The 17,723-nt window shown below is 35.4% G+C and overlaps 1 protein-coding gene across 14 annotated transcripts in view; it reads left to right on the top strand.

The window, feature by feature from the left end:
• The window catches only part of KLF12 (KLF transcription factor 12), a 405,368-nt gene that overhangs the window by 254,166 nt on the left and 133,479 nt on the right, over positions 1-17,723 (top strand). For all 14 annotated transcript variants that reach the window (XM_074378321.1, XM_074378322.1, XM_074378323.1 and 11 more), the window contains one exon: positions 13,774-14,320. In XM_074378321.1, coding sequence (XP_074234422.1) covers positions 13,774-14,320 — 547 coding nt within the window. The remainder of the gene's footprint in view (positions 1-13,773; positions 14,321-17,723) is intronic.

Genomic DNA, 17,723 nt, shown 5'->3' with positions numbered 1-17,723 from the left:
ATGAACTTTATGTGGATTGATGTTCCTGTTGAACATAATTTTCAGCAAGTGCTGCCTTGCCAGTCAGACTCATCTCTGAACTCTTTTTTAATTTAAAATCCTTCTGATTAGACTTACAGTCAATAATGTGTTCCTTTACTCATGATAAGAGTGTTCATGGGTCAGTGAATGGTATAAATGCTTTCCCTCAATCTTTTACAAATAAACGTCAAAATGTATCTTTCCACTCTATCTTCAGGAATTATTTACAATCCGGTATAATTTGTGTGTATTTGTGGGAAGATAAAATGTAAATCAGTGTTTTCCCCTATGACTCTAGATCCTTTTCTTATGATATTGCTTATGTTTTATCTCTTCTACTGACCAGGACAAGCATCAAAAAATGTAACAGCTTATCAAAACTCAAATCTAGTAATTTAATTCAGCTAACCAGTAAAGTATAGCTATGAAAAAATTCAATTCCTAATTGAAATAGAAGGGGAAACGGATAATCTCATCAACATATTATCTTTCTGCAAATGAGGGTATCTGCTATATCTTTCATAAAATTACGGAGTAATCATTTAAGCTTGAATTACTGTTTAGAGTTGCGTTGACAAGAAATTATCCAGGACCATTTTATGCAAATCAAGAGAAGGAATTTTTCATTGCTCAATTATCTTACTCTGTAATTCTTTGATATGTACCACAGCTTTAATGAAAAAGTGTAGAATTGATGTTATTGGTATCATTTTATTTAATCCACTTCCACAATCTTTTGTCTGTTAAAAAGTTCTGAAAATTTAACATTAAAAATGAACTCATTTAGAATTTAGAAGTTGTGAAAGCAACTTCTAGTCTCTATTTCTAACACTCCATGTAATGCTCATTTACTTTACTGGAGAAATATTAATATCTGAAAACGCAGTTCCACTCCCAACCCTCTTGTTGGTGTGCTCTTACCTTCTTCAAATCCTCAAAGTTGCAAATTCTGAACATGTATGGTCCTAGGAGTTTAAAACAGGAAATTGTGCATGTCTGGTATTTTCCAGTTGATTTTGATAGCTGTATCATAAATACGTCTGACTGTCTTCTGCTGTAGAAGATTATGAACAAATTTTAACATTTGACCCTACATCATGCTTATATAATTTATTGAATAATCAAGGAAGTGTCATTTTATAAAAGCTAAACTAATACAAACTTGTCAGTTATAGAAATCTCTAATTTTAGCACTAGAGTAAACTAGATAAAGTAATAGCTACAAAACAAAAAATACAACCACGATTAACTTTGAGTACTTTGTGTCAGGCAGTGTACATTCAATCATTTAATCTTTAGAACTCCTTTCAGATGTAGGTAGTAACATTAGCACCATTTCATAAGTGAGGAACTGAAGTTTAGAAGATAAGCAACTTGTTTGTGGTCACAGAACTGGGGCAGAACCAGGGCACAAACCTAAGTCTGTTCGTGTTCACAGCCCATGCCCTTCACACCTCTGCTGTAGTGTTGTAATGTATCCTTTTTAATTAATCATATAAGACCTTTAATAAATACGAAATGCAATTGCACAACCAACTCTTGATTATCTTCATGTCAATTATCTTCGGGGAAAAATGCTAATAGCAAATCAACATTCTTTTGTCATCTAGCATGTATCTGGGGTCCTCCGTTCTGCTGTCATTTGGCTTGTGCTCAAGAAATACAAATGAATTTTAATATGAGGCTAAGTAAAAGAATATAATTATGGCGGTAAATCTGCTGGAATCATATAATGAATTTAAAACCCAACATAAAAGCTTTTTTGGATTATCTGTCATTTGGGATTACTTATACTGCGATCCCTTGCAAGTCTGTAGATAATTGAACATTGGCTATTTTACTGCAACTGGAAGTACTGATACTAAGGTTAAAATGGACTATGTAAATGTGAGTTTGCTTATTTTTTTAATAATGAGTTTGAGATTTCATCCTAGGAATCATTTAAAGCCAAAAACACAAAAGAACTTTATCTCATGGGAATTAAAGTTCTATTTATTATTTGAATCAAAGAAGTGAGTAATGTGCCTGATTCTTTTTCTTTTTCTTATTTATTCAATAATACATAATTTAAAAAAAACTTAGTGGGGGAGGTAATAAGGTTTATTTTTTTATTTTTAGAGGCGGGTACTGGGGATTGAATCCAGGATTTCATGCATGCTAAGCATGCGCTCTACCACTTGAGCTACACCCTCCCCTAATAATACATAATTGAATAATGTGCCATTGTTGTTTTCTTAGAGATATAAGGGAACTAGTAAAGGAAAAACAATTCTGTTAGTGTATGTTAGTGAAGTCTATGAAAGCTTTTACTTACCTTTTTGGTCCTCCCCCCCCTTTTTTTTTTCTTAAAGTATAGTCAGTTGACAATGTGTCAATTTCTAGTATACAGCATAATGGTTCAGTCATATATGTATGTATGTATATATATGTATATGTATGTGTATATATATATATATATATATATATATATATATATATATATATTCCTTTCATACTCTTTTTCATTATAGGTTACTTCAGGGTATTGAATATAGTTCCCTGTGCTATACAGTTTAAACTTGTTGTGTATCTATTTTATATGTAGTAGTTTGTATCTGCAAATCTTAAACTCCCAATTTATCCATTCCCACCCCCTCTCCCCTGTTACCGTAAGTTTGTTTTCTATGTCTGTGTGTCTGCTTCTATTTTGTGAATAAATTCATGTGTCTTTTTTTCTAAGATTCCAACTGTGATATCATATGGTATTTTTCTTTCTCTGTCTGACTTACTTCACTTAGAATGATGATCTCCAGTTCCATCCATTTTGCTGCAAATGGCATTTTTATTCTTTTTAATGACTGAGTAGTATTCCATCATCTACACATACACACATATATATATATGAGAGAGAGACTGAGAGAATGAACAGCTTCTTTATTCAGTCATTTGTCAATGGACATTTAGGTTGTTTCCATGTCTTGGCTATTGTATATAGTACTGCTATGAACATTGGGATGCATGTATCTTTTCAAATTCAAGTTCCCTTCAAATATATGACCAGAAGTGGGATTTCTGGATCATAGGGTAAGTCGATTTTTAGTTTTTTAAGGAATCTCCATAGTGTTTTCCATAACGGCTGCACCAAACTACATTCCCACCAATAGTGTAGGAGGGTTCCCTTTTCTCCACACCTTCTCCAGCATTTATTGTTTGTGGACTTTTTAATGATAGCCATTCTGACTGGTGTGAGGTGATAACCTCAGTGTAGTTTTGATTTGCATTTTTCTGATAATTAGCGATGTTGAGCATTTTTTCATGTACCTATTGTTGGCCTCTTCTTTATTAAACAGTCATCTTGCTTGAAATAAAAGGAAAATGTTTTATGGGAGTGATGACAGCTATTTCAGTCTTTCCTGATCCTCTGTAAGCATACATTATAGAATCTGTCTTGGAGGGCAGTGCTGCATTACTGTGCTGTTGGCGCCCTGGGTTTTGTTGTCAGAGATCACTCAAAATTGTGTCTTGACATTGCCACTTACCACTGCAGAGCCACTGGCACATTTCTTAGCCTTTCCAAGTCTCTTTTCTATCTGTAAAGTATGATTATAGTTTCCTATATTGGGATATTTGAGGAGTAAATGAATTTATCACAGTGCATGTGCCCATGTCTGTAAGTGTCAGATACATGCCATTACACCTTCATGTATGGTGAAGGTGAGTCAGGCATAGGTCTAGATAGAACCGGCAGGACCCATTCTTTGGCTGATACCCAAGAGCATCACTGGAAAGGCAGATGCTAAATGGAGCTCGGATCATCAACTATACTTGTTGACTTAAGCTCTCTGACCCAACCCCAGACCCCCATGACCTTTACAAAAAGCAAATATTTCTACATTCTTCTGTTCATGCACTTAAACACAAATATGAGTGGTAAACAGTAAATACTTATAAAAAAAAATATGAACACACACTCATATACATATATCTGTATAGTTCATAAACTCCTCAAGTTAATTTTTGTGCATTTTCTCACAAAACACACACACATGTACCCCTCCCATAATTGTTAAGTGTACTATATGGTAGAAAGTCATAAGAAGTATATGTGCTAACTAACATTCATGTGATCACGTAAACTGTTACCCACTTGCCCACGAAGAAGCACATACTGATGTTGGACTGTGTAGGTGGACTTATGTGATTAATACATGGGGATGAAATTGAGGAGGGGAGAATGAGAGGAAAACAAAGGAATCTAAATTAAAAAAAAAAAAAGACGGTAGAGGACAAAGGATGGAAGAAGAGTGGCAGCTTAGTGTGTGGTTTCTCAACCTCAGTCCTCTTAATCTTTCATCTTTGACATAGAGATGTCCTGTCACCCTTGCCCTCAGTTGTGACAACCAGAAATGTCTTCAGACATCGGGTGCTGTGACCCCTGCAGGCAGAAGCACCCTGGCTGAGAACTGCTTCTTTGTTGTAAGAAAGAACGTCAGATACATAGGTGAAATTGTTCTGTAGTGAAAGGAATGAATAAAACGGCAGCCAATCAGTTACATTCTTTGTAAATGAATGAATGAGCAGATGAAAACTTACAATGCTAATTTTTACATGTTATAATTAAGTTAATAAATGTATTTACTGTTTGTTAAGTTTCAGATGTGGGTTAACTTCATAGGTTTATGCAATTTTACAGTTATCATGAGCTTTAGAGAGCAAGTGGGGCTTATACCAGGGATTCCAGCAGGGGCTGGGCTACAAAAGAACTCAGTAAGCTGGGTGTCTTAAGTGGGCTTACAGCTTGGCTAGAGAAAAGACACACAAACCTCAGAGTGTTTGGAGGCATAAAGGAGTGGTATCTCTTCAGGTCAGGTGGAAGCTGGTAAAGCCGGAAGTGATAACAGACATGTGACTGTGCAGAAGCATAATCAAAGTCATTTTCAACAAGACATTGAAGAGAGACGATGTGTAAGAGAGCTGCTTGTATAAGATAGAATCTCAACCAAAACTCAAATACTCTTTTTACGAAACCTCATTGCCTCTCACTTAGTGTTCTACTTACAAGATGTGTACTTTATTACACTACTTTTATCAGAGACAATGCATCATTGTTCAAAAAGAAAACATCGTATTTTTTTTTCATTTTTAAGTGTTGGGTTTACAAGAAAAGGAAGAGAAGAAATGAAATATTGATGGTGAACTGATTTTCTCACTTACATTTCTAATGTGTTACTTGCAAATCTCATTAGGCTGTTGGTTTTTCCATTTTATTCCCCCATCTTTTCTCATTTCTGTGGAACTTAGATCACATGCAGTGTGACCAGAGTGCAAAATGCAGGATGCTATTCCTAAGTTAGGAATGACTTTTCTAGTTGTGGTTATTCTAAAGCTTAATGTGAAAACCAATAGGAAATAAACATGAACGAGACATCACATAGTGTGGGTCACCGATAATTTGCTTCATGCCTTTAGATTTGTTGTGCGCTGGGTATATTGGGGAAGTGAGTTGGTGCCTACCAGACAGCTATCCAAAGCAGTGCTCATTTTTCTACTCTTAGTTGGATTTTACCATATTAATAAAGATGTTCATTACTTACGCCTGTGTGTGCCTTGTGGAGGTGCAGCTTAAAGGGGGACCATGTTTAAAAAGCTTTAGACAGTTTCACCCTCTCAGATCCTCAAAAAGACCCGCGAGCTTCTGTACCCCTTTTATAAGGAAGCCAAGAGACAAGACTGGAATAGTTGGTTTGCATGACGGCCTTGTACTGATTAGCAGTGAGCTGCATTGAAATTAAATTCTCTGCTTGTGATGGAAAAGAAACTGAAAATATGTATATATGTATGTATGTATGTATATCTGTATGTAAGTGAATCGCTTTGCTGTACACCTGAAACTAACACTGTAAGTCACTACACGTCAATGAAAAATAAGAATTAAAAAAATAAAAACAAACACTATTGCTTTTCTTCTTCTGCCACTTTCCCATTGTAGTAGCTGGATTTCTCTCAACTTTGCCCTTAGTCGTGTTCGTGCTTGGCCATTGATCTCTCTGTAAAGGCATTTTCTATGAGAAGAGAAACATCTATATGCTTTACTTGACTACTTGCTTGCTTTGAATTTCCAAAAAGTAAAACCTACGTTTTGCAAATATACCTCCTTTTACATAAAAAGATTGCCTTATGGCTTTATATGTTTGTAATGTGTTAGGGCTTTGCATTATATTGTTTGGGTATCTCAGCCTCTCTGAGATCATTTTCTAGTTCCTAAAATTTGATGTATTCCAGTACTAGGAAATACCATTATAAAAATAACTCTTTATGGTGAATATTTTGTGAAATCAAAAGCAGGGTCCATCTGGTAGCAGAGAAGAGTAATCTGTTTGAGAATGGTAAACATTATTGCATGTTTTAAAATATGTAACTAGCACAGAATATTTGCCTTGGGCACTGGAGTTGAGTCCGTGGCCTTGGGGGAAGATTCAAATGAACTTTTTATACTAAAAGTCTAGAAGACATGTTTCTCTCACAAGTATAGTAAAACTTCAATATCTTAAATCAGTCGCCAAATAATAATACAAATTTAAAACCAAAAGAACAGAAAAATTAATCACAATGTAGAGAAGGGAAGCCTGTGACAGTTACCTCCTTTTTATTTGTAAGTGACATGATAATAGTTTTGGATTATTAATTTTGCAAAGAATTGTAAACAAAGTAACAGATAAAATTGGATCCCAATAGCTTTAATACTGAATTCAGTTTGATTTAAAATAGTTAGTGGACTTTACCTTTTCAGTACAGATTTATACTTACAGAGGAATTCGGCAGAGTGTACCTAAGAACTCCGTATACCCACCCTACTCTCACTCCTTCATTTCCCTGTTATTGAAACCTTGCATTACTGTGATATATTTGTTAGATTTAATGATTTAGTGTATTTTGACACAGGATTGTTAAGTGTGGCCCACAGTTTACATTAAGGTGCACTCTTTGTTTTGTCCACTTCTGTGGGTTTTGATAAATGCATAGTGACGTGTAAACACCATTGCAGGAACACACAGAAGAGTTTCAGTGCCCTCCAAATCCCCCGTGCTTCTCTCTTTCATCCCTCCCCTCTCTTCCCCCAAGCCCCTGGCAACCACTGATCTTTTTACTGTCTCTATAATTTTGCCTTTTCCAAAATGTCATATAGTTGGAATCATAAAATTTATTTTTAAGACATATTTGCGTGCTTTCGTGACTTTCAGTTTGACAGTCATTGTAAGAAAATAGGAACAGAACTAACTTCTTAAACTTCACTTTTTGACATGTATTACAGTGACACTATTTCTTTATCTCATTTGAACCAGGTAAATAGGATTTAAGTGGTTTAATATCCGGAGCACAAATACTCTCATCTAACGAATGTATCTGAGTATTCACTGGTTACGTTGTAGGAAAGAACAAAATATTATTAATTTGCTAAGTATTTTTGTATTTATATGTAACACATTCTGTTTGTGTCCAAGCATGTTTGTATCTTTCCATGGCTTAGGAATGCCTGCTATTAATTTTAAAAATGCACAATAGAATTGCTCCGTCCTCTATACCCTGTAGGAGAATCCTCCTCCCCTCACACATGTGACAGCATGTATATGCCAAACCAGAGTTTCAGATGTGCAGTCAACTGTTAACAGAAATTCTGATTGCTTTGGGTAAATAAGACTCCTGAAAGTCCTGGGAAATACATAGGTCATGGAAAAATGTAATAACTAGGAAATAAAGAAAACTTTAGGGTAAATATAAATGTGTAGATTGAGTCCTTTAAAAAGGCTAGCATTTTCAATTTGAATATGAAAGCATACAAGCATAAATGTAGAAGCATAAAGAATCCATTATGTTATGCATATGTCCTGAGTTTTCGTGAGTCAACCATTTCTTGAACTCACTTTTGAGGAATTGAGATGAAGCAGTTGAATTAAATATTCATTCAAATATCTTCCCCTTAAATGCAGTAAGTAGATAACCCATTCAGTACTTTTGAAACTAAGTTCCAGAGTGTTATTGCAGATATTTCTACTTATTTCCTTTTATTCTCTCATCTGTGTTTTTAGAAAAAAATACAGTTTGTCTCTCCTTTGTTTAGTATACTTTGCTTTAATTTTTTCTTGGTCAGTTTTATAAATTCCCACTTTAAAAGCAATTGCATTTAAAGGTTTGCCCTTGAACATGTAGAATAAAGAAAAATCACTGGGCTTGAAAAGCAAGGTGAAGGATGACCATCAGGACATATGCAAGACAAATCTTGAAAAACAGGCTTTCCTTTTTAGTAAAATAAAACAGGGGGGAGGAAAGTAAAAAGCATGCTTTTTCACAAATTGACGTTCAGTGACTTTCACACTTAGAGCAAAAATGGCCAGAGTAGAGCAGGTTGCTTGCTTTAAGCATAGTGCTCATAGTTTTTAAAATTTTACTAATGAGGAAAAAACTAAGACATGTACCTAATGTGTATTTTATCTAAGAAGAGGAATCCAGCTCTTTAATTAAAGTATCCTCGCATTAAAAAAAACATGGAGTCTAACTTAAAAGCTCAATGATACAGGACATGGAGTCATGGATTTAATTTATTCCTTTTTTTACATTAAGTGCATAGTAAGTTTCTTTAAGCACCTCCCATAAAAAGTGTATATTCAATTACTCACCAAGTCAGTGAAATGTACATAAACTAATTTTCTACTGAGAAATAAGAAACAAATACTCCTCTGCTGTTTCATCTCATGATAAGACTGAAATGATAAAATGGCCAGTATCCCAAAACAATTATTTTAATATGTATTATTGTCATAAGGGATACAAACTGAACTCTGGATTGGTAGCAGATATTTATATTATGGAATTAAGAAATGAGACCAGTCAATTAAAATGTGTTCCATCAACTGTTACATGATCATCCTGTGGGCCAATCTAATTAAGCTTAAAAAGAAAGAAAAAAAAAATGAAACATCGTCAAATGACTGTCTTCTATATTTTAAGAGAGAATGTGTTTGTTTAAAAATCTTACATGGACCCTGAAAATGCTCACAATACTTCGACATGTTCAGCTACTTTTGTAACGTGTATCTGGTTGTTTAGCAGACATTGCACCTCTATGGTGGCTATCTTTGTGTGATCCTGCATCAGAATATATGTGTATTTTTTTCTTTTTCCTCATAGACATGAAATGTATCTTATGTCTTATGCTGAGTTCAGTAAGTCAAGTCACTTTTGAGAGCTATAGTAATAGATTGGGTTCTGTTTGGAATTTTCAGTTCTAAAAGGGAAACTTCATTTGCCTCTGATCCACCTTTCTCAATATTAAAAGCACTTAATGCCCTTAATTTGATCTTTACAACAGTTGTGTGAGTTTAGAATTAATTTTCCTCCTTTATCAGTAGATAAACTAAGACCTAGAGAACCTTAATGATGATACCAAGATTGTACAGCTAATAAGTAACAGGGTAGGTCATGAATTCAGGTCTTTTGTGTCCAAATCAAATTGTCTTTCTTTAATAACCACCTAACAGGCTATAAAGCAGATTCTTTAAACAGTGAAGCATGAGCTGTGTCCTGTTAGGCAAGACACTTTACAGTCTTTTCTAAAAACTGCTGTGAAATTATTTCTCAAAAAGTTATAAAGGTAAACATAATCTATTTGAATGCTGGCTGGCTGGCTGGCTCCCTGGCTCTCAGATGAATAGATAAATGGATAGATGGATGGATAGACAGACAGTTGTGCACATCCTTTGTGTATGTGTCTGTGTATGCATGTATGTCTCTGTGCAAGTGCCACCTCTCTAAAAATCCCTGGTGTCATTAAGGACCAACAGTTAGCATCTAAATCTTAGATAATATTTAGCAGAATATCACCCAAGTGATCCTTAGCCAGGACTGCACAGAAGAATCTCTGGAAGGCTTTCCAAAGATGAGGTGATGTCCAGATATTTTTCTCCTGTTTTTAAGGTTACCAGATCATCAAAATACATGACCAGCATTAAAAATACTTTTATTCACTCAGAGACTGTAATAAGATTCAGCTGATGGTAATGGCTGACTGTAGGAAACTTATCTAGTATTCTGGGAACTAATACATAGGAGGTTTTAGATACATTTTTACATTCATTCAATAAAATGCCCAAAGCTGAAGTAACATTTTAAAATGTTTGTAAACCAGGAAAACGATGATCTGCTTAGAACAGCTCGCACATAATCCCCAGATCCCTGAAAGGAATATGTTCATTAGAATATTGTGCATCATGTTTTATTGAGTAGATTATTTTGAATAAAACTGGCTTTCAGACTTTTGACGAAACCATAATGTAATGCTATAATCCTATTTATATTTATCTTTAGGTTTCCACACACTTTTTTTTATTATACTGTTACATTTATTTACCTTGTCAGACTTTTGTGTGTATTTATGTATTTATTTCTAAAGGTACGAAAGGCTAAAAAATTGACTTTATTGTAGACCCCTCCAAGGGATAGCTTATTATCCTTGGAAAATGAAATTAATTACCTCATTCTCTTTGCAGAAATGCAGCATGCCCTTCAGTCTTCACATTTTTAGAAGGAATTGTTTCTTTTGATAATATTGAATATAGTAAATGATCATCTTTTCCACACCAGGATCATCAATAGCAAAAATTCAGCTCAAGTCACCAATTCCAGGCAAAAGTCTTGATCAGCTTTTACTTAAACCGCCGCAGCCACGCTTAGTTGACGCTGCTATGAGTCGTCCATCAGTGCTGAATCAAGAATTGAGTCGTTAGTAACCAAGGGTGAATCTTTAGCAGGACATCCTTCCTGTGTTGTCTTTTACAGAAGTTCCCTCACTCGGCTTAGAACTTGTCTTTATGATGTCTGGTCTTTTCAGTGTCCCTGCCTCTGAGAGGCTTCTTCTAGTAACACAGCCATATCTTTTCTCACCTTCTCAAATCTGTGTAGTCCTTTTACTTAACTTCTAACTGCTCTGAGTTCTCATTTGGTGCTTCCCCCTGGTTTCTCCAGCTCTCCTTCCAGCTCTCGGCTCTGCTCTCATTGCCCCCTCAAGCTTCGTACCTCGGAACCAACACATGTCAGTTTTCCACTTTCTAAAAGTCATGAAGTGAATTCCTACTGATGATTTCAGGATCAAGCCATTCAGGTCTTTTCTCTTTCCTAAAAGGGAGGAGCAAGAGTGGACCACATCTGTTTGGGAAACATATTTAATGTAGTATTGCTGGTTTTGCATGTATGTATGTGCGGCTGGAAGCGGGCATTATGAATGGTTTACCTGCCACATTATCACAGTGGAAGCAATTGGTATGAGCTATGAAGATATGTCAACACTGGAAACAGGTGAATGGTATGATAAGTCCTCTTTGTGCTGATAAGGGATTGTTTTTGGACATGCTGGTTGCATTTCAACTATGACATATGAAATAGGAACCAGAATGAGCCTCTGTGTTGTTTACACTTACAAACTCATGCATAATGTGTGTTACCTTCCCAAATAACACATCTTTCGTCCGGAGGTTTGGTCTAACCTTCCTAATATTGTGAGCATGTTCTGTGTTTTGGTTTGAGCTCCTACAAAAGCTATGTAGTTCCCAAGTATTTGAAAGCAGCTAGAGGCTTCCTACTATTAGGTCTTCATAGCTTTCTGGCAGAGACAACAGAATTACAGGAGGCACATTCTTCCTCTATTGTTGTAAAACAACTTAAGGAGTAAATATTTTCCTTGATGAGGGATTAAACAGATAGCTACAAAGTTAAGGACTCTTGTTTATAATCTAGCAAAGTCTGTCGTTTGCAAAGCTCAGTGACACTTGATGCCTCTGAAGCCACCTATTTACAAATAAGCTCCGTATTTACCACCTCTTATATTGTCATAGGCAGCTAAAGGACTCTTGTTTATGAAATGTTTTCTACCGTAATGAATTATACCTCAGTCTATGGTTTGTAAACCTATGTAGGAACCTTAGGAGGAGAAAAACTGGTAGTGGAAATGGTCACTATTTCCAAAATTTGAATTTCAGATATCTCTAATTCAGTAAAAAGAGAGAAATCAATCAAGACTGTATTTGAAGTCAAGCAGTGTTTGATAATAAGTGCTTAATGACATTTTATTAGTTTAAGGACAAACCAGTTGGGATATTTTACGAAAGCAGCCTCAACAAGGAATTTCTGTATGGGTAAAACATACTAATAAGAAACATCTTACATTGTTTTACAAAGAAAGTAAACAATAACACTGGGTACAAACTGACATACTGTTCCAGTTAGAAGAGTAGATAATGCTAATAGCTTTTTATAAAAGTTGCACTGTTTATGGTGTTTTTTCACCCGGTTTCTTGATATCTGAGAAGATACTTAAAATCTTATTTCTCAGTTTCAGCAGGTGAAATGAAATCTTGTTATTTAGAATTTTAGGCAGTAGATATTTTGGATGGTTTATTTTAATATTTTCTAATTCTTATCTTTTTGTGGGTAAGTAACCACGTTAGCTTAGAAGCAAAAAAAAAAAAAAAAAGTAAAACATCAACCCATTTTCCTGTTTAGTTGATCCAGTCCCATTGTTTGCTTATTTTCTTTCTTTTCTCATTGGTACTAAATAAAATGCCCTTGCACTATTGTATTTTCTGAATGGAGCTATAATTTGTATTCTATAAAGACACGTTTGAAGAAGAATGTTTTGTTCCTTTAAGTGGATGCTTAAGTTTTAGGAGAGAATAGCAAACTGAAATCTTTTATTTAACGAAGAATGAAATGAACCAATTTAATATAATTTTAGGCATTGTTGTTCTCATACCATAATGAAGCTGAAAGAGTTTTTGGTCTTCATATAATAGAAAAATGTCTGTGTTAGCCTAGTCAAATCAGACATAACCAAAAATAATCTACTGTAGTCTAGTTCTCTCTGTTAAGGCTAGACTAACGCATGCTAATAGAATTTAGGGGCAATTTTAGGCCTTGGAAATAGGGATTTAATAAATATTTCTCGAATTTATAAGGGAATGAGTGTAAAAATAAATTATATTCATGGCCAGTAATAACATGCTGAGCCCATTAGTCTGGGTGGAATCTTAGATTCTTTATTATTTTTTTTTGCAATTATTAAATTTTGTTCAGTAAAACTTGAAAAAAATGAAAGCAAACTTGGGACAAAATTATTATCATTGTCTTAAACAACACAAGATTAAGCAATTTAAAATTTCCAGAGTAAGTGTTTCCAAAAATTATTATTTCCTAAAAATGTCTGTTGTAGTATTTCTGTGTATTATTTTGAGAAAAAAATTTGTCATCGCTAAGGAGCTAAGTTATAATCCAGTTGTTAGAAGCGGTTTGTATTGAATAATTTAGTAATCGGATGTGGGAAGTCAGAGAACTCTGTGCTGTTGAAATGCTCAGAATGAGAGTGGTACAGTGGCTCTTGCAGCAGATAGGAAAGTTGAAATGTCACAGTGAGTTTCCCAGGGTTCAGAACATTTTGTGTACAGTTGCATACCATTTTTAGGTTCCCGTGGCCTCTTTTCTCCTCCATAGAGCACTTATATCCCTGGATAACAATTATGTCTGTCTCTCCCAATCGTCTTATTCTGTTGTACTTTCATACTCTCAGCTTTCATTGTGACGACTGTCAGAGAGCAATCCTTCAGATATTTGGAGAGTGAATTAATGTTCCATGGCAAGAAGAGAAAATGTAATCAACGTTCAAGTCGTACATCATCTATTAAAACGTGTGATTACAGCGATAAATATGTTCCATTTTTCTCCCCACAGTCTCCAAACGTCCACAACTACCCCGATATGGAAGCTGTTCCCCTGTTGCTAAACAATGTGAAAGGGGAGCCCCCGGAGGACTCGTTATCTGTAGATCACTTCCAGACACAAACTGAGCCAGTGGACTTGTCAATCAACAAAGCCAGGACATCCCCCACAGCCGTTTCATCCTCCCCAGTTTCCATGACAGCGTCTGCCTCCTCGCCTTCTTCAACTTCAACCTCTTCATCGTCTTCTAGTCGTCCAGCCTCATCCCCTACCGTCATAACATCAGTATCTTCAGCATCATCTTCGTCAACAGTATTAACTCCAGGACCCCTTGTTGCCTCTGCATCTGGGGTGGGAGGCCAGCAGTTTTTGCACATTATCCATCCCGTACCGCCGTCAAGTCCCATGAATTTACAGTCTAACAAACTGAGTCATGTTCACCGCATCCCTGTGGTGGTACAGTCAGTGCCTGTTGTCTACACAGCCGTGCGGTCACCTGGAAATGTGAACAACACTATCGTAGTACCGCTTTTGGAGGATGGGAGAAGCCATGGCAAAGGTAAGAGACGCAAGTGAGCTTGATGTGTTTTACTTCAGCGCTAGAAGTAACTATGCGTTCATTTTGCAAATACACTACATCCAAGGAAGTTCTGTGCAGAACACAGAGGAACCAGCTGATCCACTGCTGAGTAGAGCATAGTTTAGTAGAAACCAACCTCATATTTATTTATATAGATATATGCATCAGTGTTGGGTAGTATGTATGGTTACGTCAGGTCACTTAATGTCAGAATCAAATACCAACATTTGCAAAATAATGTTTACTTTCAAATGCTCAAATAGGAAGGACAATTTATAGTCAACGTAACTGCCTGTGAATTGTAAATGTGTCAGTCCCTCATAGAGATTAGCCATTATGAAATTTTTTGAAAAGTGTATTAGGGTGTTTCTTCTTTCAGTTGTTCTGACTGGAACTTATTTGTCTGGCTACAGTACAAAATTCCCTGAAATTCCAGTGCTCAGAATCGGATCATCCACTTTTGAGTAACTTGTAAGTTATGTTACCATTAAAATAATTCTAAAGTTAGGTGTTTGGCTGCAAGTATTATGTCGCTTGATTTCCTATTTTCGTGTAAGTCTTAAGTTATTATTTTGAAGAATAGGAAGTCTCTGTATGATGGAAATAATTCCAAATACAGTATTAATATTTCCTTCTAGGGGTTAGAAGGCAGAAAGATACTTTGTTTCATGGCTGTATGTAATAATACCAAGTTAATTATATGTGATAGACAGCTGATCATGAAGTTATTTTTCTAGGTTCTTACTTTTTTTCCATTTTTTTTACTAGAAGAAATTGTAATAACATCATGCTGTTGGTTTTTTTTTTTCCCTTTCCATGAATCTAAAAAATAAGCCACCCTTCTATAGAAGTGTAAAATGCCTATAATCATCAACTCCTATGTGTGTATTTTGTCTTCAGACTTAGAGATGATGATGGATTAAGACTTAGGTTGTATTACTTTTTGCTTTGATACCATATTACTACTGAGGCTCGTAATTAAAATGTGATCGATGAAAACATAAAATACTGCTGCCTTATAAACCACTAGTAAACATTGTTTGGTTCTGGTTTAAGGTAGGACTCAATGCATAGGGATTACGCTTGGTCTTGAACTTGGAGAAATTTTTGCAAACAAACACTACAAAATTGTGCATTCATCTTTTGCAAGTTACTGTTTTATCTGCAGTGAATTTATTCATCATATGTGACAAATTTCACCTTCCCAGTTTTACCAAGTGAAAAATCTCATGATTTACAGCAGTCACAGGTTTAGACTGCAAGCTTGAGATCCAGACATTCTTTGCAAAGGCAGGACCTCATCCCACCACCGTCTTTGTGAATAGGTAGAAGAAAAAGAGGAAGAAGGGGGTCTTTTCATAGATTTTACTTGAGTTGAACCTTCTTTGATATTATTAATACTTCTGATCCACCTAAGCTAATCAATTTGAATAATAATAACATAAACCGAAGGCCACATTAGTTATTTACTTTCTTTTATAATTTATAGATGTACTTGAAAATTCGTTAAGAACCAAGAATTAACAAGTAGAAAAAAATATAACCTTGCATATTACATTATTTTATATATGTGTGTATGTGTACACCATAGACTCCAATCTTTGTGTGATACCACTTATGGTAAATACTGCTTTATGAGGAAGTAGATTGATAAGGATTTTAACATTACTCATGGCCTTTTTTTTTATATATATAACAATTTTGATGTACTACAGAAGGAAACAAAAGAGGTACCTCTTTTATTTGCCATTATCATTTAGTGGGAGAGATTATTTTTATTTCAAGTGTATAATATATAAAGTAAACTGCCAAAATTTAGTATTCTGGAAAAGTTATCTTTGCAGAAAAACTGGGTTAAGACTCATGCTGTAATTTGTTTTCTACATGAGTATATTTGTCAGTTACATGTAGTGTTTTTTATTCAGTAGTTTTCTCGTATAAAGATTGAACATTTGTATAATCATAAGCACACTGGACTGCGAGGTGGACGTTAGCACCATGAGATTTGGGATCAAGGATGTATGAGTTATAATCCCAGTTCCCTCATTTGCAGCTTTGAATTTGGGAAAGTCATTTAAATTCACTAATCTTCATTTTTTTTGGTGGTAAAATGAGAATAAAGACATGATCTATCCTTGAAGATGATTGGGAAGATTAAGTAAGCTTATGTGTAAGTGTCTTGCACTGACTGGCTATCAATAAATGTTTGCAATTATTTATTATTATTATTTCCCCCCAAAAAACACCTGAAGCAATAAGGGTCAGAATTTTTTCTCTTTCTTGTGAAAACAGGAAGTTGGAGGGAAAAAGACTTCCTGAATTCAAAAGTGAAAAACTGCTTCCCAGAAGTTGGTAGAGGTTGTTATTACAACAAATTATAAGGGATGAGAGTTTAATATGAGAAATTGTCCAGAAAAATCCCATACTTTCTATTTTTATTGGTTTATATTAAGTTTTTATAATCACCATATTCTACAAATATTGCTAGAGCATTTTGTAAGTTTTTTTTTATTTAACTGATTAATTAGATGATGATAAAAGTGTCTAGTGGAGGCGGCCTGCCTACCTCCCAGGATGAATAAAGAAAAGGGCATTTCAGTAATTCCTCATGTCTTTATTTCGCACATGTGCAGCTGGGCACGGGGCCAGCAGGGAGATGGCTGAGTGATAAAGGGAGCCCCTGTTTCCATTCTCACATGGGACTTGTATTGCTGGTATGGATGAGCGAAAGGAAATATCATAGGAGAGGAGGATTTTTCAAAATGCTAATAGTAAAGATACAAAACTAATTCACATGAATGTAGACAATTGTACTGGCTGAGCACTTATAAAGTTGGTGTAGCATATCTGGTCCCTGGTAGAGAAGTAGATGATCTTACGTCACATTACACAAGGGACTGAATGTACACATCCACGTCTAAAACAACGGGTCATGTGAATTGAGCCCGCTGTCCATTCAAGGATTTATTGAGCATCTATTAGGTATTAGGCATCTTACTGGCACCAGGGATACAGGGCTGAGCAAAACAGATGCTCTTCTACCTGAGTGCTTATAGTCTCCTGAGAGATCCACCAGAAAAAGTCTACAATTAACTGATAATCATGGACAGAGTCAGATTAAAACATAGACCAGCCATGGATGTGCCTAGGAGAGAGAGTTTAATTATAATCGCACATAGAGGAAGCTGTATTTGACGAAGGTATTTTCATGGAGGGTGTTGTATGTGGTTGGAAACACTGTTTTTGCTATGCTGTTCTGAATGGGGTGGTTACAATTTGGGATGGAGTAAAGCGGAACTTCCACATGGGTGTGCTTGATTAACAACTGAGGAATGTGGAAAAGTGTTCTATTGAGGAGAGAACTTCAGCCATCCAGGTATTT

Source organism: Camelus bactrianus, chromosome 14, assembly GCF_048773025.1.
Source record: "Camelus bactrianus isolate YW-2024 breed Bactrian camel chromosome 14, ASM4877302v1, whole genome shotgun sequence".
Taxonomy (NCBI): domain Eukaryota; kingdom Metazoa; phylum Chordata; class Mammalia; order Artiodactyla; family Camelidae; genus Camelus; species Camelus bactrianus.
The sequence above is the reverse complement of the archived record's forward strand: the minus strand, read 5'-3'. Positions and strand labels throughout refer to the sequence as shown.